The sequence below is a fragment of the Phocoena phocoena genome, chromosome 2, assembly GCF_963924675.1.
Source record: "Phocoena phocoena chromosome 2, mPhoPho1.1, whole genome shotgun sequence".
Lineage (NCBI taxonomy): Eukaryota > Metazoa > Chordata > Mammalia > Artiodactyla > Phocoenidae > Phocoena > Phocoena phocoena.
This window is the reverse complement of record NC_089220.1, coordinates 171474658-171495156: the sequence shown is the minus strand read 5'-3', so window position 1 is coordinate 171495156 and position 20499 is coordinate 171474658. Positions and strand designations below refer to the sequence as shown.

General features: G+C 37.4%; 1 protein-coding gene across 1 annotated transcript in view; it reads left to right on the top strand.

Annotated features, from left to right (window-relative positions):
• Positions 1 to 1668: 1668 nt before the first annotated feature.
• MINDY3 (MINDY lysine 48 deubiquitinase 3) overlaps positions 1669 to 20499 on the top strand; it is a 94846-nt gene continuing 76015 nt past the window's right edge. Inside the window, exons 1-4 of the mRNA XM_065871856.1 lie at positions 1669 to 1965; positions 13359 to 13438; positions 17243 to 17303; positions 18976 to 19149. Coding sequence (XP_065727928.1) covers positions 1872 to 1965; positions 13359 to 13438; positions 17243 to 17303; positions 18976 to 19149 — 409 coding nt within the window. The 5' untranslated portion in view covers positions 1669 to 1871. The remainder of the gene's footprint in view (positions 1966 to 13358; positions 13439 to 17242; positions 17304 to 18975; positions 19150 to 20499) is intronic.

Here is a 20499-nt window from a genome sequence, read left to right as displayed (position 1 = left end):
ATGTCCTGCTAATTAAAAAATGTAGAACACTGCAAATAAAGACTACAATCTAAAGGTGGAAAGAACATACATATCAATGTCTACCCAAGATTTTGCCAGCTTCCCCATAGCCCGAAACTAAGAAAAATCACAGATCAAGAAATAATTCATTTTCAAAAATATTTTGAAAGTATAGCTTTTTCTTTCTATCTATGACAGTTAGTCAAATCTATAACTACTATCTGTATATTAATGGAAGGAAACCAAATGTGGCAAACACCTCACCTTAAGAGTTCTGCCACTTACAGGATCTATGAACATTGACCCTTCTCTGTCTTTCAGGAAGTGAAATAATTATGCAAATTGTAAATCACCCATGCAAATATTAGATATTTAATTGGACCAGTCAATGGTACTTCCCCTGGTTCCCTCACTTACTGAAAGATAGTGAATTCTTTAGTTCCAATAAAGACAAGTTTCATTCTGTCATCTAACAGGTACTGAGACCCAGGTATATTCAAGGCTCTGTATTAGGTGTCATGAATAAGACAGCTCCTTGGCTTCCATAAACGTATACCGCATGAGAAGAGTAAATAATTCTTTGCAAATATAAGCAAGTTATAGATAAGGTAGTATGAAATTTCAGAAGCTACAATTTTTCCTTTAGGTTTTAATAACTGGAGAAAGCTTTACTACAAAGTGCCACTTATACTACGTCCTGAAGAATGGGTAAGATTTGGTTTGAAAAAATAGTAAGATAAAGGATATTCCGAAGGGAATAACAATTAGGAGGAAGGCTATGGGTATGGTTCAGGCACTTTGAACAGTTCCTTTTAACTACAGCAAGGGTTGCCTAAGTCGGAAATAAAGTATAAATTAGCACACCCTCTTACTTGCTACCTGAAAGAAACCCATCAGAGTTTGCCTTTTCGTTGTAAATTCAAAGCTCAGCCAGAATAAATTCCCTTCTTTTGAAGCAGCACAGATAGAAGTTTTCACCCAAACTAAATTTAACTGAATGCTTGTCAATGACTTATAACCTGGTCTTTAGCCCACGCACCCTACAGTCTAGAAAACTGTAGATGAAATTGCACTACCATTTACAAACAGGCCGCTTTGAATCTGTTTTCCTCTAAGTAGCTTTGTAATTCTGCGTTAGACACCTGGGAGAGGCATTTCCAGTGCCCATTACGCGACATTTTTCGGTTCTGTTAATAGTTGGTTTGACTTTATATGACTGATCAAGAGGCTGAGAGCCTTCAATTTATCGGCGGCTCCTCGACACAGACACAGATGTTTCCTCCTGGAGATTCAACCATCGTCTCAAAGCTCTGGTTTGGCAGAATTAATATTACACATTTTAAGGTATAGGCCATGTTCCTGGGCCCTAGGGCTTGGGCCTCAGACACCCCAGCTAAGGCCAAAGCAGCGCGGACACGAAGGGGGTACTCCAGGTGTAGGAATGTGCCAGCGCCCACGGGACGCGACGCTTCTCCCAACACAAAAGACGCCACCGCACCATCGGCCCCTGGGACTGAGCTCAGAAACCGCAAGGTGCTCGCCAAGCCGCCCTCGGATCTTCCCAACACCGCCCCCCCCACTTCCGCTTCCGGGGAGGCGCCGCCTGGCCCTCCGGCCTTGGGGCCGGTAGTGAAAGAAAAGCCGGAAGTGGCCCCAGTACTTCCGGTGCGGGAAACTCCTCGCTGCGGCTCCGAGCGGGCTTGACAGGCTCGGTCCCTGCAAGTAGGTCTCTCTCCTGTTGCCTTCCTTGCGTCTAACCTTCCAGCTCGTTTGCCGCTGCCGTCCCGCCACGCCGGTCTCCGAAGCCGCCCCTTCCCCATGTGCCGGGGCAGGAGTCCGGAAAGCCAAGACCCGCTCGCCGGTACCCCATCATGTCCGAACTGACTAAAGAGCTGATGGAGCTGGTGTGGGGCGCCAAGAGCAGCCCCGGTCTCTCTGACACCATCTTCTGCCGCTGGACGCAAGGTACCCTGGCTGGACTCTGGCTTCCGGCCGCCGCTTCCTTTAGCCCCGCGAGAGTCGAGCCGTGACGCCTCTCGCGCCACCCCGCTCGCGTGCCCCGCACTCCGTGCCGGTTCCTCTGCTCAGCCCAGAAACGGGACTTCTAGAAAAGCCCTCCCTGTCTTGAGGGTTAGAGGCTAAGTAGGTGAACGGTGCCAGCGGGCCGCCAAAGACCCGAGGCGCCCCTGCCACTCCCTGGGCTGCCTTTGGGTTGGAGAGGAGGAGGGGGCGGCTGCCGGGCTGCAGCGGGTGACACTGAAGGTGTGCCCTGTGCCCCGGCGTCCGTTCCTCCAGCAGGGCTCCGGCCGCCTGGATCTTTACCCGCTACCGAGTCTGGTCGTTTGGTCTCATTTTGGAGAGAGGGACGTCCACGTGAAAGTCGCAGTGGTTAATTCCAGAAAGCGATTGTGTTGCTTGTATTTCAGTTAGGCGGGGTTAGGCGTGGTACTCGGTGCAGAAATGTAATGTTGCGGCTGCAGAGTGTTTGTTCCCTTGACCCGAAGTGTCCCCGGTTTTGAGGTGGTGTGGGATCTGTTCCAGTTCAAAGGAATATGGCCCATAGGACTTCCTGGGCCGATCTAATTACCCAGATAGGCTTTTGAGTTATATAAGAAGTTTTGTTAATACTGCGAGTAATTGTGAAATGAAAAAGCACCATCTATTTATATTTATTAGTGATGATCCCTAACTCGTAAGTTTCAGTATTAAAACACAACGAGCATATTACTTCAGGTGACTTAAAAGGGACAGTGGTGAGGCTGAGGTTAAGAGTATAGTGTTTGGAGTCAGGAGGATGAGTAATGGACGTATGTAAAACATCCCAAGCACACAAATAATAGCTAGTTAGTACTATTACTGAAACATTTTGTTATTAAAATATTTATTTAGAAAATACCGATTCTCAGAGGGTTTGGAGGAAGTTTAGCATAGTAAATCTAAGTCCTTACTTCGTAATGTGTATTTAGTAACAAAAGTTCAGGGTTTAACCTTTCTTCCTCCCAGATACTGGTAAGAGCTGGTAAAATTAGAATCGTAATATATTACAGCCAGGTAGGTTATTTAGTCCATTACTCTTGTTCTGAAGATGAGAAAAATGAGTTGTGAAGGGTTAAATGACCAGGCCAAAGTTGCACAAATTGATAGAACTGGGAACGAATTCCAACTCTCCCATTTCCTAATTCAGCTGTCTTTGTTGTTTTCCTTTGTGTGGCTCAACCAGGCATGTAATTAGTTTGGCTTTTTTTTTTTTTTTTTTACAGATTTAATTATGTCGCTTAACTAATATTTTCTGAAATGTTGGACATCCACATTTGCAGATTTTAAAATTTATTTTCCAGTTTGTCTCATTTATCCTAATAGTGAACAGCCCTAAAGTACGCAAGACTGTGAAGGATTGAGAAAAGTTTTCCTTCCTGTCAATTAATTGGTAATACAACACAGAATAAGGTGATATTCAGCCTCATTTATTTTAGTACTGTGATGCAGAGGCAAGGAGAATTCAGAGAGGCAGTTCTAATAATGGTTAAGAACAGGCTTTGGAATAGGCATACTTGGGTTCCAGGTTCAAGGTTTTTAGCTTACTTAAGCCTCAGTTTCCTTCTCTGTAGAGTGCAGATAATAGTAGTGCCAATCTTACAGGGTTGTTGTGAGGATTAAAGGCAGGTGAATTCGTTTAGGCGCTTAGCACAATATCTGACATGGAGTAAATGCTCAGAAAAGGGTAGCTTGATTTAAAAAGTGTTTAATTGTAAACCAAGCCGAAGTTTGCTCTCTGGCCATGCCCTGGCAGTTGCAAGAAGTTATTGTTAATTTGATGGATAATCACTAAAAGAGAACTTCGTAATGACTTACGAGAATGCTCTGCCACCTTGTAGTCATACAGAAGTTCCTTTACAAGATTTGTTCAATCAATACCATTTCAAAATAAAGGATTATTTATTGCTCTACAGAGAGTGCGGTTATATTGTGGCTATGTAATTCTTCAAGGTCTTAAACTGATTATGATTTTTAAGGCAACCAAATATGTACTTTTAAGTTGTCACCTCTGACTCAGAGGGATGTTGTCATCGATCTTGCTGTGTTAACTTTGTATTCATTTATCCATTCTTAGAGGAGGCAGAGACCATTGCTGACGATTGCTGTGGCCGTGACTTGGGATTGTGGGAACGAGCACAGGACACTGCTTTGCTGCGCTTGCCTTACTGCGTTCGTACTGTGACATCAGCTTTGGCTTTATTTCATCATCTATCTGTGCTTTGAATTGACAGCTGTAATCTCATTAGTCTTTTGGAAGCAAGTTATAGGTGTGAGGTGTTTGGGGTAGAGACAGAACTATGTCCAGGGGTATTCCGTTTATTGATTGGTCATGTTAAATGGTCATGTTAATTGGTCGTGTTAAATTCCTTTGATATGTTAAACAGCTGCAGCAGTTGGGTTTTTTGTTTTTCTCTCTCTTTTAATTGCTACGGCAGTTTTAGATAATATGTTAAAGCAGTAAGTGCAAGAGTGGCATATAATATTTTTTTGTTTGTTTAAAATTGATTTGACAGTTTTAGATAATTCTCTTTTGCAAATACTTTTTCTTAAGAGAAGAAAAAAATAGGGTTTTGGTTTGGTTTTGTTTTTTTTTCTTAATAGTTTTTAGTTTAAAGGCAATAAGTCACATTATGTAAAGCTTTGAAGTTGTTTTGTTTTTTAACTTGGAAATTTACTCCCTACTCCTGCCTGCTTCCCTCCTGCTCAATTGCCTATAATACTTCTTAAAGAAAAGCGTATATTTTCTACCTCCTTATTTGTAAGCACATTTATCCTTCTTTCCCTTCTCCCACAAACTGACCAGTGTTCCAGACCTAGACTTGATAGGGTGGGAGGGAAGACAAATGATAAACATAATATAGCATAAGTTAAGCATATATACTAGAAGGTAGAGAAATAAGGAATTACAGGGTGAAGTAGCCTGGACGGGCCTCATTTTAAGGTGAGATTTGAGCAGACTATTGAAGTAACTGAGTTAGTCATGCAGGTATCTGAAGAGTGTTCCAGGCAGTGAGGATGGCCATCGTGAAAGACTTAATGACTTATGCAGAATAAGTCTGGCTTTTTGTTCAAGGAACAGGAAGGAGGTTAGTTTGGCTGGAGAGGGAATGAGGGAACGGGACAGTGATAAAGATGGTGTAAGAAATAATATGGCCTAAATCACTAAGATTTTATAGGCCATTGTAAGAACTTTGGTTTTTCTTCTAAATGAGATGAGAGGTCATTGGAAGGTTTGGAGCAGAGGAGAGACACGACAGGACAGGTTTTTAAAGGGCTGATCTGACTGTTAAGTTTGAGGATAGACAGTAGTGTATTGAGTGAGACAGCAAGACCAAATGAGAGACAGTTGCAGTAATCCGAGGGTAAAAGACCATGGCTTAGACCAGGATAGTAGGAAGTGGTCACATTGACCTCATCCCAGCAGAAGCAAAATAAGAGTCATCTAGATCTAACAAAAGTAAGTGTTAATCTTATTACAAAGGCAAACATTTTGACTTATTGAGAATTTGTTTTCTTTTCGGTACTGATTGTCTAGCCAGTGTTTGGCAAATGTTTTCTTTAAAGGGCCAGTGCCTCTATTGTCTCTGTCTGATCTCTGCCATTGCAGCAAAAACAGCCCTGGATAATAAGGGCATGGCTGTGTTCCAAAACAGCATTTAAAAAACAGGCCAACCCTGGTCTAAATTATAAACTCTGAGAACCCATTTTTTCCTTTTCTTGGACCCCTTCCTTCAAGTTTTAAGTTACTTCGTTGTTTCACCTAAAGATTAGCTAGAAGAGAAACCCAGTTTGTCAGTTTATAGCAGTTCAGTGGTGTTTTGGGGTGGAGATGGGGAGGGAGCTGTAGTGGATTGAAATTAGACTTTTGGACTTTCCGGTATAGGACAATTTTTGTTATGTAATATGAAAAAAAAAGATTCTAAGTAACTTTGGAAAAGTGAGGGATCAGTTAAAATATAAGCATAAATGGTATGCAGGAGTTAAAGCGTTTGGATTAAAGTCCAAAAGTATGATGTCTATTATAATGTGATTTAACATTTTACCAAAGTACTAAAGTGATACGCCAGTATCGTTAATTTGTCTTCCAGAGTGAAGGTAAATTAATATTGTGGGTCATATCATTTCAGAGATTTTGTTGTTGATGGAATCCTTTTATTTCAAATATAGGTTTTACTTTCTGCCACCTACCTACATCATATGTCACCTAAAAACCAATTTTTTTAAACTCACAATTTGGAAGCTTATGTGACAAAGTTAATTTCTTGGTACTTTTGAGTACATAATGTGTTTTTCAGCTCAACGCATCTATCATAATACCTTACATCTGTATTAGGCTTTACAGGTTTTGAAAATCTTACTTACAGCAACCCCAAGAGGTAGCAAAGGATAAATGTATCAATAGTTATCCTCCTTTTGTAGATGAGGAAACTAAGGCTCAGTTCAGATTCCACTCAACCAGTATTATCTGACATATAATGACAAATGAAGTCTTTCTGTGGCCTTTTGTTAACATGGAAGGCTAGAACTATAGAGGCAGTAGTTGTCAGACTGGTTTGAATAATGTAAGTCAGTCATATGAAAATAAAAGACTGGGAAATTGCAAAGAGGTTCATGACTCAGGTTTAAATTAGTTATGAGCTGTAGAACTGAGAAAGACTTCTATGTCTGTAGTGCTGTGGAATGTGATACAAAATTGTATATTTAAGATCAGATGCTTTAGATGGCCTATTTCAGATCTAATTAGGAAAACAGCCATTTTGTGATAAGTTAATTCCTCTTAAAACTAGGAAATAAGATGAATATGAGAACACTTGACAAGAAAAATAACTATCCTAAAAAATTCAAACTCAAGTGAAACCTTATTATAAAAGGGGGTGCCTACTTAGCATTATCCTGTTTTAGGATAGAATAATTTCCATTTGTCTAACTTTATTTCATTTTTAAGCTCTAAGAGCCTTTGTTCATTATCAAATAACGCACTCAAGCATATATACTGTAATTAAACGGAATTTGGCATAAAGCAGATCTGCCTAGAATTCTCTCCCTGGGGTTTTTATCTCTAAAGTACAAAAGCAACTTATCAGAATGCATTTCCATCTAAAAGCCCCACCCATGGATCTTGAAAATTGAGGTACATTATTAGTCATTTTAAGGAAGGCAAGAATCCATTACTGAGACCTGTTTATCACATACACTGGAAGTTTGAAAGAGCCTAGTTTCACCTCTGCACTTAGGCCCAACACCAATGACCCTTTCTTCCCAGTAGAAGAGGTAGACGAAGAGCAGAGGCCCCTTGGCTTCACCTCTTGTTTCTAGATTGGCTCTCAGATTTGGTTGTCTTGATGTGATAACCAGCACCCTCAGTTCTCATTTGTCTTTATTAAATTTGCCCCATCCACCATACCTATTTCTTACCCTGCATTTTTCTTATCCTCTATTCTGTTTCTCCCAAGGTGGTGGTGTGTGTTGCTGGGGAAAATTGTGGTCAGCATCAATACACATGTAGGAATTAAACCTTAGCTGAGCCCTCAGTATCTCTTAGTTCTTTATCCTGTCTGCTTTTCTTATGTGTTTTGGAATTAACATTCTCCTCAATTTTCTATGCCCTCATGCCCCCCACTCGCAATCAGCAGCATCTCTTCCCTTCCTCTTTGCCTGCATGTCTAACTTGGAAGCCTGCTAAGATTTCCTTTTTCTCAAGTTTGTTAAACTCAGGGCCCTGTTACATTCTTAAAAACTATTACAGGCTTCAGTATGAAAAAAAAAAAAAATGAGGCCTGTGGCATTATTTTACATTTTAAAAAAATCTCTTCAATGTCTAGCTCATAGGAAGACAGGTGGATTCTCCCACTTGCTTCTCCTTTCTGTCTTAACAATATGTTACAATATGTTGTTTCAATATGTTGTTTCGGTTGAAGTATCTGCGGAAAATCCAGCTTCACACAGATATGCGGTTGGTAATACAGGAGTCTTGTAATAGTCTTTTCAGATAATTGTGGCTATTCTTCTTTGACATTACACCAAAACTCTACAAGTGGTAGTTTCTTAGCGGTTACTTGAAATACAGAATCTGAAGCCACATCAATGAACTTTTCGTCCTCTGTTAAATTGAAATTCATTGGTTTGTCTTGTACTTTGACTGGATCTTTTTACCCATGCGTTAATTTGTAACAGTGTGCATTGGTCATTTGGAAGTTATTGGTCTGCTGGTTTATGCAGATCTTCTAAATGTTAACACATATAGTTATACAATATCAAAAGTCACATTATTTCTGATCTTGTCAGAAAAATCTCTGAGTATTGAGACGCTGTCAAGCTACAGTGCTGGACTTGAGTTTTCCAGAAGTTTAGTTGTTACTTGAAAGCTTGAGATTTTATCACTGGCAGAAATACTGTCAAGTTATTTTCCTTGAAGTATCAGGCTCACTTCATTCACTTCTGAGAAAAAGTCTAAATAATCATAATTTGTTAGTAGCTCTTCAAAGTAAAAACAGCATTCCACAGAAAAGCTGTTAGTTCAGCTCACAGTTCAAAAAATTACACATGTGCTTTGAGAATCTGTCAATCATCGCTCAAGGTATGTAGCAGAGGTGCTTTATGGGTAGTTCCCATTTTGTCACACAGACTATTTTTTTTAAGTATATTGTATTCAAAGTCAAGATTTAATAAGATTAGCATTAGTAAGGGCTTTTTAAAGTTAAATTGGCTTTTTTGTGTGTTTGAGAGCGTATTGTGGTGTTTCCTAGTACAGTGACTGCTGGTACAGCTTAATGTCACTTAATGTGTGCTAAGGCACCAGTAATGTATCCTGCTATTCATTTTGTACCATCGTTGTGAATATCAACACAGTGAAAAGGGCAAATATGTTAGTATTATAATAAAAATGATTTTCACCTCTAGCAGGTCCCCTAAAGGGTCTCTGGAACTTCCCGGGGTCTGTAGGCCACACCTTGAGAACCTATCTTTATTCAGTCCACGACCACCACCACCACACCGCACTGTCTCAGTTCTTTCAGGACTTGGAGTCCTTAAACTCTCTTTCCCATTTAATCACTCTTTTCCTTCTTTTAAACTCATGCCCTTCCCTCTGTAAAATAATAATTCTTTATCCAACTACCCTTCAAGCCATCATTCTTTTCCCCTTCACTTGTTTAACAAATAGTTTGCCTTTTCTCTTTCTCCTTGTATTCTGAATCACGCCTCAGCCCTTTAAAATTTGGCTGCTCTTCCCAGCATTCTAAATTTCTTTTTTTAGTGTTCCCAGTGACATGCTTAATCCAGTATTTTCATTTAATGTTTTTATTCCACTCAGCATTTGTAACAGGTGACTGCTGATTTTTCCTTTCTAGGACCTCAGTGTGTTTTTTCTCTTACCTTTCAAGTCTTTGTCAATCTCCTTTGCTGATTCAGCGTCTGCTCACTTTTTTTTTTTTTTCTATGTTAACCGGCTTCATTATCTGTGTTCTGCATGTTCTCATTCACTTTAACTGCCATGTTTAAGGTGATTCAACTTGCTATCTCTAATCCTAAACCCTGCCCTGGGCTCCAGACCCACATTTCCCCAACCAAATTGTTGTTTCACATTTTAGAGACTGAATTTAGAAACAGACATCCCCATTATCTTCACTCCCAAAACTTCAGCAAGCATTTATTGAGTATTAACTATATAACATACTAGGAAAGCAGTAGTTAATAGAGCAGGCAAGATACTTGTAAGGCAAGACAAACAATAAACAAGTGAACAATCATATAATTACAGATGATTATAAGTACTGGTTGTGCTGAGGGATGGTGGGAAAGATCTACTTAGATAGGCCTATCAGGGAATATCTCTCTGAGGAGTTAATACCTAAACTGGGTCTTTAAGGATGAGAAGGATTCAGCTATATGACAAGAGAAGGAAAAAGAGCATTTCGTGCAGAGGGAACAGCAAGCATCAAGACCCCAGGTAAAGACCTTGGGATGTTCTGAGGGCCTAAGATCACTGTAGATGATGAAGGTAAGAGTGAACTGAGGGAAGGTGGGGTTGATAGATCATACAGTGTCTCTTAGGTCATGAAAAGGAGTTTTATTGCAATTGCAATGAGAAGCCATTGCAGGCTGTGACAAAACCTGATGTCCGTTTCTAAAATATTTCTCTGGTAACCATGGTGAATAGATAAGGGGTGGGGTGGGAGAGGGAATGTGGGCAGAAGGGGGGGACCTGGTTGGAAACTCTTAACAGTGTTCTAAGTGAAAGATGATGGTGGTTTGAACCTGAAGGTGGACTAGAAATGGGGTAGAGATACGTTTTGGGTCCTTGAACCAAGAGGACCTTACCTTAAGGTGAAGCCTTAAAGATAAGTCCGATTTTTTCAGAGAAAGTGTTAGCAAGTGTTTCATGCGGAGGGAACAACATGTTCAAAATGTAAGAAACCAGAGAGAAAATGGATATTTGAGGGCCTGGAAGAAGTTCAGCATGCCTAGAGCCTAAAGAAGGAGAGTGACAAAGGATGAGGGAGGAGATATAGGCAGAAGCCGGACCATGCAAGACCATGTTGAGGAATTTGGATTCTGTCTGTGTCTGGAGTTCTCATCTGAGCTCTATTGGGATTATCACCCATAATGGAAACCTTGTGAGTAGATGAGTTACACAGGGAGAATGCAAAGAAAAAAGATTCTAAAGCCAAGACCTGAGGAACATTAGCATTTAGAAGGAGTTGATCACCGCTCATACTGAGAAGAAACAGAAAAGGAAAATTTGGAACAAGATGTACCACTAGAGCCAAGGGCCAAAAGATCTTCAGAAGTCAGTGGTCAGCATTTCAGATGATTCTCTGGGAGATTCATCTGAAATAAGAAAGACTTGAGAAGTAGCCTGTCTGGTCATTGATGAATTTGGTGAGAATGAGTTTGGTGCAGTCACAGGTTGAAAGCCAAATTATTGTGGGTTTTGGGTAAATTAGGAGGTAAGGGAATTGAGGCAGTGCATGTAGACAAGTAGGTGGGCTTTGAGAGAGTGGTGTTTGGAGTTTTGGGTGGAAGGTGGTTCTTGTTTCTACGGTCAAATGATTTTTTAAATTAAGACTTTACTTTTTAGAACAATCTTAGGTTCACAGCAAAACTGTGGGCAAGATACAGAGATTTCCCACATACCTCCTGCTCCCTCAACATGCACAGCCCCACACCCCACTGTCAGTGTCCCCCACCAGAGTAGTACGTTGGTTATTACAGTTTTGAACCTGCGTGGACTTGTCATTATCACCCAAAGTCCACAGTTTTCATTCTTGGTGCGGCACATCCTGTGGGTCGAGACAAATGTGCAATGGAATGTATCCATCATTATAAGAGCAGAGTATTTTCACTGTCCTAAAAATCCTCTGTGCCTTGTCTGTTCAACCCTTCACCCACTCCCCTCCTCTTGGCAGCCACTGATCTTTTTACTGTCTGCATAGTTTTGCCTTTTTCAGACTGTCGTATGGTTAGAATCATATGGTATGTAGCCTTTTCAGATTGGTTTCTTTCACTTAGTAATATGTAATTAAGTTTCCTCCATGTCTTTTCACAACTTGCAAGCTAATATTTTTTAAATGCTGAATAATATGTACTATTTATCCATTCACCTACTGAAGGACATCTTGGCTGCTTGCAAGTTTTGGCAATTAGGAATAAAGGTGCAGTAAACAACGTGTGTAGGTTTTTGTGTGTGGACATAAGTTTTCAACTCCTTTGGGTAAATACCAAGGACCTTTTGGTAGAATCTTGAAGAGAATTTTTTTTTGTTTTTAAATATGTGAGATACGTTTAAATACTGTTTGAGAGAGATTGAAGGGTAAAGAGAGAGGAAGTGGGATGGAATGGGAAGCTTCATACTGTTTCTTATCTGTCCTGCTATCTAGTGTCTCAAGCTAGAAACTTCAGTCAGTTCTAATTTCTTATGTCCCAAGCCTTTCCCCACTTGCACATATTCATCAAATATTAATTTTTACCTTAGAAATACTGTTTGGATATAGTGTCTTCCCTCCACACTTAAGTTTCTTTTATTAGTTTGGCACTGTATAGGTGTGTTGAAATGGTCTCTTCCCCATTCTGGTCCTTTAAAAAAGAAAAAAATACCAGTATGATTGTATTACTCCTTTAATTAGTACTTGTCATGGTGTGGCCCTCCCCAGTATTAACATCCTTTCAGCTCTCCCTCCTCCCCTTTCCCATCTCTCCCGTGTGCCTCCATACTGCCCTTTGGCTGCATTAACGTTCCCTCTGATCCATAAACTTGTCCTGCTCTTACGAAACCTCTTTCTTTTAATAAAGGTATTTTCTTTACCTGAAAGTCATTCTGCCACCCTTGCCTCTCTGATAAATTTCTGTTCAAGGTCAGCCTTGAAGTTAGCTGGTATGACTTGACTCAGATCAAGTCACTACTTTGTGTATCCTCAACACTTCATACTTCTGTTACAACATTCGTTTATCCCTTCATCTTAGTAATTATTTGTTCAGATGTCTGTCTTCACCTGGACTGTTGGCTTCTCCAGACTAGGGACTTTGTCGTTCACGTCATTTATGTATCGTAGATGCTTGGTATAGTATCTCAGGGTCATTAAATGTTTGTTAAATAAATGACAGAATTATGACCATTAGTGAAATTTCACACATTCCTAGCATGTTGGAATTGGAAGTGATCATTTTAAAGCTAAGTACACTGAGGCCTAGGGAGGTGAAATGATTTCCTGAAGCTTATACAGATAGTAACTCACTTCTCCTGACTTCCGGCCCCAAGCTCTCTGCAGTGTGTCGGTGCTCTCTGTGGGAACTTGTACTAGATACTCAGTCAGTGCTAGTTGGGTAGTGTTTAAATTAAGATAGAACCAATATGGCCACATGCACTGTGTATGATGTTCTTTAATTTTTAGCTTAGAGAATGTGACTCAAAGATTGAAACTAAAAAAGATACTTTCTGAAAAGGGTCCTAAAATATCTGTTTAAATTCAGTATGTAGACTGTCTAATCTTCCTTTCAGTAAATTATTTAAAAATCAGATTTAGTGTCCTTTTACTGAAGGCCACACTTTATCTCTCTGGTCCACTTAGTGGGGTCCCTGGATGCAAAATTGTGTGTGTGTGTGTGTGTGTGTTTATGTGCATTTGGCAGGGAGCCTAGGTTCCATATCTTTTTTCAAAGAGCTCCTTTATCCTCCAAAAAGTTAAGAACCACTGCACTTGACTGACTTGAGGATATTTTGCTGTTGTGATAAGTGATCTTTCTCAAAGCAAAGTACATTAAAAATTCTTTTAGCTACTACTTGAATTACATTTTTAATCTTTGCTACTTGCTTTCATTTTTAGGGTTTGTGTTTAGTGAATCAGAGGGATCTGCATTAGAACAGTTTGAAGGTGGCCCCTGTGCTGTTATTGCACCCGTTCAGGTAACATAGACTGCTACTTTACCAACTCCTTAGAGGGACGTGCTCAAACGTTTCATGCTTTACTTTCTGTTTTCTAATACCTGTACTCTGTAATCATGAGGCATGATCAGTTACCTCTTAACTTTTGTTCTTGTAAATTGCTTTAAATATCCAAAATAAAAATGATTTCAGAACATGAGTAGGTTACACAGCAATAGCCATTTGGCCGTCTTTATTTTCAAGAAAACATAGTAGGTGTTCTCTGACTTTCAGAAAATTTGGACTTAATGATCATGGCATCTTTCTTATACAGTGATCTGTTGAGTAATAACATTTTATGCCAAAGATAGTGACACCGTAGCAGTGGTACTATTTACATTTGTTCTATCTTTAAAAACGGTTTTTCTAAAAAGTTGAAGATGCATTAATATTTTCATGGCCTAAAACTTTATCAAATTTTAAAATAAGTTGACAGTATATACTGTTTTAGGCTCTAGCTTTGGTCTTTAAAATAAAATTCGTAGCAACCAATTTCAAACAATCCCCAAAATAAAAAAAAGATTTTTTCTTTGGGCAAAAGGTAGAGTGAATCTCAATGTATGTATTTGATTTTGAATCTTTATGTGTTGCATTGTTTGAAATTCAGAGGCTGATTTGCTATAAACCATTACGTTATTAAAATGGAGAATTGAATTTTCAGTTTGCTATAATATTTACAATGTCTAAACAGGAGTATAACTTTAGAACTGTTATAAAAGAAGCTTGAATTTATTGTTTGTTTTAATCAGCACATTTTGAAAATACATATTTAATGTGGTATTTATTATTCATTGGGCATAAAGAATGCATTCCTGAACTGTTAGCTGCAAAGTAAATTTGTCTCTCAAACCTTATACTCCATACACTTACATTATTAAATTTAAAATGTATTTTCTGAAGGAGAAAAAAAGTTTTCCTTTATGGTTCATTCTAAAATATATCCTTTGTAGGTCGTTGTTTTATTTCTTTGAAGAGTAAAGTTGATACATTTTTTTCATTAGTAGATTTACCAAAAAAATTTAAGAAAAACTTGAATGTTTGAGCTTTGCCTGGGGATTACAGAGTATAAAGAATAAAATTTAACTATAAATTAGTTATGAGGCTGTTATTTTGAGTAATGGAGACAGATTTTGGTTGCTAGTAGGAATCTTCCCTGAATTTGAAGATTACTTGTCCTGTTCATATGCATGTTAGATTATATTAACATAGACCCTCTTGGACCATAATAATAATACCCTTAGGGTCTTTATTGCAAGTCTTTGAATATAGTTAAATCAAAGTAAACCACAGCAGTTTCATGTTTATAAAATTTAGTATATTTCCAAAATGGTAGTTATTTTTACAAATGGGGTTGCTGTGTAACAAGGGTTAATTGTAATGTTCAAAACTGTGATGTATCTTTGAGGTAGTAATTTAGCTTCATAGTCATATAAATGTTTTCATTCATAGAAGAATTTTGTTTATATTAATATTTCAATGTAAAAGTCAAAACTAAATTACCAAGAGTGATGAAGGGAAATGTGCGAGTCCAGGTATTAAAACTTTTTTAAACTATATAAACTAGAACATGACACTTTTGCTAGAAGAATAGGCATATTATGGAACCCGATAGATAATACAGTAGTGGACCACATTACATATAATAATTTACCAAGAACTAATCACATACCATGATAAGAAGGAATATAAATCAGTGGTGAAATAAAATGTTTACTAAGTGTCACTGATAGGACTGGTTGATAATTTGAGGGGAAAAACTGAATTTAGGTCATTTGTAGCATATACCAAGTTTATTCTTGATATAATACTTAATCACAGAAAGCTGAAAATAATGCATTACCAACTAAGATAAAAGATGAGTTCCAGGCTCAGAAAAAAATGTGAGGTAATATTAGCAATAAATCAGTGTCTTTCTTACACAGAGAGCTACAAATTGGTTAGAAAAACACTGAAACCTCAGAGGTGAAACGGGCAAGTGTATGCAATCATGACAGGTGGTATGATGCTGGACAACCAAAGAATCGAGATGTCCAACCTCGCTAGGAATCCAAGAAAGTACAAATAAAACTTTAACTAGATTCTATTGCTTACTCTTTCTAATCTTTAGATATAAAATAATTGGCAGTGCATATAAGGGTAGGGTGATGCTGGCATACTCAGATACCTCTATGTAGTACAAATTGGTACTTCGACCTAGGGAAGGAATTTTACGTTATAATTGGAACCATGATAATGCAGATTCTTTGATGAGAATAATTGTACTTCTGTGGATCTTTCCTAAAGAAATAATCCTTAATATGGAAAAGGTTGTATTCAAGAAGAAGCTTTTTTTAGAGCAAGTCCAGATATATTTTATATATATTTATATATATATAAAACATATATTTTTATATATATTATATATTTTATAGTATAAAAAAATTGCAAACAATGTAATGCACAGTAATGTAGTTTAAACATGGACTAATGTTTAAATAAATTTTAATAGCTTGAATAGACATTTAGAGATTAAGAGTTAAAGTTATGAATTGTGTGGGAAAACAGAAAAGTGGAAAACAATCACGTACCCATTATGCTTCTCACTTAAAATAAAATTTAAAACAGGTATGAAAGGAAGACTGGAAGGAAGTATATCAAAATGCTAATGGTGGTTCTATTAGTGTTGAAATAATGGTTGTCCCACCTCACCATTCCAAAATTTTCAAGTGTAGTTATATTAGTTTTATGGCTTTTGTTATTGGGTGGGTGGGGGGAATCACTGTAGTATTTGTAGATTTTATTTCAACGTGAATATTACAGAACGTTACTTATTTTTTTGTTAAAATACTTTGAATTGATTGCTTATTAGGTACCAGGTACTGTGCTAAGTGTATTAATAGTTTATCTCATATAATCCTCACTACAACCTTTTAAAGTTTGTGCTATTATTATTTTTAATTAGTAAAGTAATGAAACCAGGATTCAAATCTAGGTCTGTCTGACTATAAGCAGTCCTCTTATCTGAATACTACTGTTTTCAAACACCTGTGAGTAAGAATCACCATAGTAACCTCTTTTTTCTTGAATCTGCCCCCTAGAGATAAAATAGGTGGAGTGTCAGAATCTGCCTTTTAAATAAACAGGTCAGGTGACTAGGATGCAAATAGTCCTTGAGCTACACTTTGAGAAGGAAACACTGTTACACACTGAACTGTTATCTATCAAATCACCGATGTAACATAGTTGGCTCACTTAAGGAAAGGTTAGAAATGAGTTTGTTTTTTCTTTGGAATCTTAAAGCTTTATGAGTTAAACCAGGAAGTTAGGACTCCTCATAACAAAGTGATGACCCACACCTTGGTCATCTTGTGTCATAAATCAGAGCTAGGAGAGCAGAACCACTTTTGTATTTAGATTTCTTTTCCTCTAAGGAATCAAAGAGAAATATGGATTTTTTTCCTGGTCTAAAGGGCCTTCACTCTGTGAATGGAGCAGTAAATTTCTTTAACTTTCCAGTTATGTGGTTATTATATTTTGAGTCAATTTTTCTCTTTGACAGAAAATATGTATTATAAAGGAGGAAGAATTGTATGGATGTAGAATCAAGCTTATAGTAGTATATTCTGAGTAAGTAATTATGCTCAGTTACTCTTGAACGTGAAGGGAAGCCATTTGAAATTTTTATAGCACTATTCAAAAGATCAGAAAGGAGGTGCAAATTAGTTTTATTTTCCATTTTAAAATAAAAGAATGATATAAGGTATGTTTATAATACATTCTAATAATTATTGCTTTAATTGTATAAAGGCATTTCTTTTGAAGAAGCTCCTGTTTTCTTCTGAGAAGTCTTCTTGGAGGGATTGCCAAGGTATGATAGCTGTCTTTTATCAACTTTTACTCCATCTTCTATTTTATAGAAGTTCAGTGTTCATTGGCAGTAATTTAGTTGAAATTATCTGTCTTAAAAAGTAAACTATCAGTGGGTTACTTTTTCGTGAGATTTACTTTTTAAATGTCTCAGAAAGTTTCATGGATGACTCCAAATTTTAAAACGTATATTTCCAAATTTGTCTTTCCTAAGAGGTATAAGACAGGATATTACACTAAGGGAAAAATCCTTTGGGGCATTTCCCTGAACTGTTAAATGATAGCATACTATAAGGATAGTCATTTATGTTTGTTTTGTCTTATTTAGCTTTGAGCAAAAAGTCAGAATTATCTTTGTATTCCTGCATCTTTTAGTATAACGCCTTACACAATTCAGATAATACCTCAAGTAATTCTGAATTAAATTGCAAATGAAGCTTTCATGGCTTCTGCAATATGATTAAATCGGAGAACTGTATGTGCTACCTGATAATAACAGACATTTGCATCCTGCTTGACAGTTTACAAAAATATTTCCTTCACTTGCACAGTTTTATGTGAACTCACAGTAACCGCTGAAAGAAGGTGGGATATATTATAATTGCAGTTTTGTATATAAGGGCAAAACAGCTTCCATTCCAAACCATGCAGGTAGACTCTACTAGTGGTTGTGAACTTGAGTTAAAAGTGTCACTGTCATGTATTTTTAATTAATAGCCAAAATGCAAAATAAATTTGAGGAGAGAAGAAACTATTCAAAAAATACTGTTATTAACATGAAGATTTTATTAATAAAATTTATAATATTCCTTGCACAGAAATATATTCATATGGATAAAAAAATTATGTAGCATTGTCGTAAATGTCGTAAACGCTCTGGTGGCTAGAGGGTGAATGGCACAGTTCCTGTCTTTAAAGAACTTTTAATTAGGAGAGAGAGAAAGCTTGTTTCGGCATAAAATTTTACATAGGATGTGTATACGTCTTATCCCCTTTGTTTGAAAGTTTCAGAAAATGGTACTACTTCTGAAGATTAATACTTCTTGAAAGGGGGAGGGTGGCTAAGGTTCAGGAAGAAATTGTGCATTTGTGCTATTTTCTGTAAATGTCTAATGCTCAAATCGCTGCAATACAGTATCGGTGGTTTCTGTATTATGCAGCATAAGCGCTGTGGCCTCTGCTAATGTAACGGATGGTGGTATTGTGTGTGCTGACGGTGTGTTCTCTTATTATCCTTACCCCTGTGGGACTGGGAGATTAAAGACGTTAGAGTAATTCGGAAATGGGGAAAAACAGAGGTCTCAGCAGGCCCATACGCTGGCCTGGTTCTACAGTAAAGGAATCCTCATGGCTGAAAGGCTCCATTTGCAGCCTAAGAAAGGGACGATCAGTATCAGGTTATTCCACGTAGCATATTCTTTCTCCTTATGTTTAATTCTGCATTTTCCAGGATTCTTTTTCTCATTAATGGAAATATTTAACAGAGGTGACATTTTAACCCTCAAGCACATTTTTCTGAACTGTAGTTTAAGATCAGTGGTTTATGGATTTTTCCTCCACTAAAAATGCTTGATTTTCACCATTAAATTAATGCATTCTTAATATTGTTATTTATGACAGGATTTTTTTTCCCTACAGACAACCGTTATAACTTACCCTTTGGTTATTTTTAGAGGGAGAGCGGAAGGAACTCCTTTGTCACACCTTATGTGCTATTTTAGAAAGTGCTTGTTGTAGCGACTCTGGACCGTACTGCTTGGCTTCATGGTTAAGAGGAAAGACGGCTGAGGAGACTGCTGGTCTTCCTGGGAGTCCTGCACAGTCTAGTTGCCAAGTGGACCATTCTTGTAAGATACACTTCGATTTCCTGAAGTAATTTCTTGTATGTTTGTTTAAATAAAACTATTGAAAATTTTAAAGGAAAAAAGCTTTAAACATTTTATAAGGTCTCTTTTTTAGCCTAAGCTTAATTCATGAGCTTTGTTAGTATTTTTCATTTCCCTTTTGATTATTTTAATTAACTAGAGGATGTTACATTGTTTATTTTTTCTTTCATTTTTGAAAAAACAGGAAATACATCTCTAAAAATAAACTTAGGTAAAATTTCTAGTTAACTTCTGCTTGATGACAATCACTTTTGAGCTCTGGAACTCTCGTTTAGAAAGCTTAAATAACATGTTTCTATATTCTTTCATTTCAAATACCTTAATGTTTTCTCTGGTATTGGGGAAAAAGGAGATTTTTTTTTTTTTAACGTTAGAAAATGTCTTAAATATCTTTAGTTGTTTCCTAAAGCAAAGAAGGGGACGTTTTTCTTCACTACATGTTGTTTCTTTTCCTCCTGAACTTTTTGGACATGGTTACTATGGATGAATTATTTTAAGATAGTTTTAATTATGAGTTTTAATTTTGCATTCATTTAAGTTTTTCATACTTTGAAGATTTCTCTTTAAGATAAATTAAATAACAGCTGTTCTCATTCACAAGAATTCTATGGTCTTCAGTATTTGAAAATTCTTACATAGTTGACCTAAAAACTGCCAAAATGAGCTAGTAAAATGGAGACTTCTGATGGTACAGAAACTAGATAAAAAGAGTTGCTTTTCTGGTTTTCTTTGCAGGAATTAACTTGCCAGTAGGTTGCTTTTGATAATTGGTAGTTCCAGGTGCTTATATTGAATAAGTGACTTAATCTACCTGTGGTGCAATCCATTAACTGTCATCTCTGCGGAACTTGTTTTTAGAGAAACGAGACACCCAGTTTCTAGAAAGTAGATTTCAGTTGCTTGAGACGCACACCTGGCTTTCCTGGTGGGATTGTGAGGCACATTGCCTCCTTGAGCTGAACCATCTCTGTGATGCCAGCGCCTTCTCTCTCTCACCTTTGCAGTTACAGTGGCAGGTTCTACTAATAGTACATTTGCAAGGAAGAATTTTTAAAATTTAAACAGTTGAATGGCATTTCCTTTTCAGGCCTTTCAAACATAGCCTTTCAAAGAGAATTTAATATATTTTTAGAGTTGATAATGACAATTGAAGAAAACAAGTGGAAAGTATTCACAAGGTTGATAGTCAAAAAATGTGTCATTGACACTGGTTTTAAAATACTTTCCAGGTTTTACTGGCTTGCATGTAAGCATGGTTAAAAGTGTTGTTTAAGATACTAAAATTTTAATAGGAATAATTGAACTAGTTAG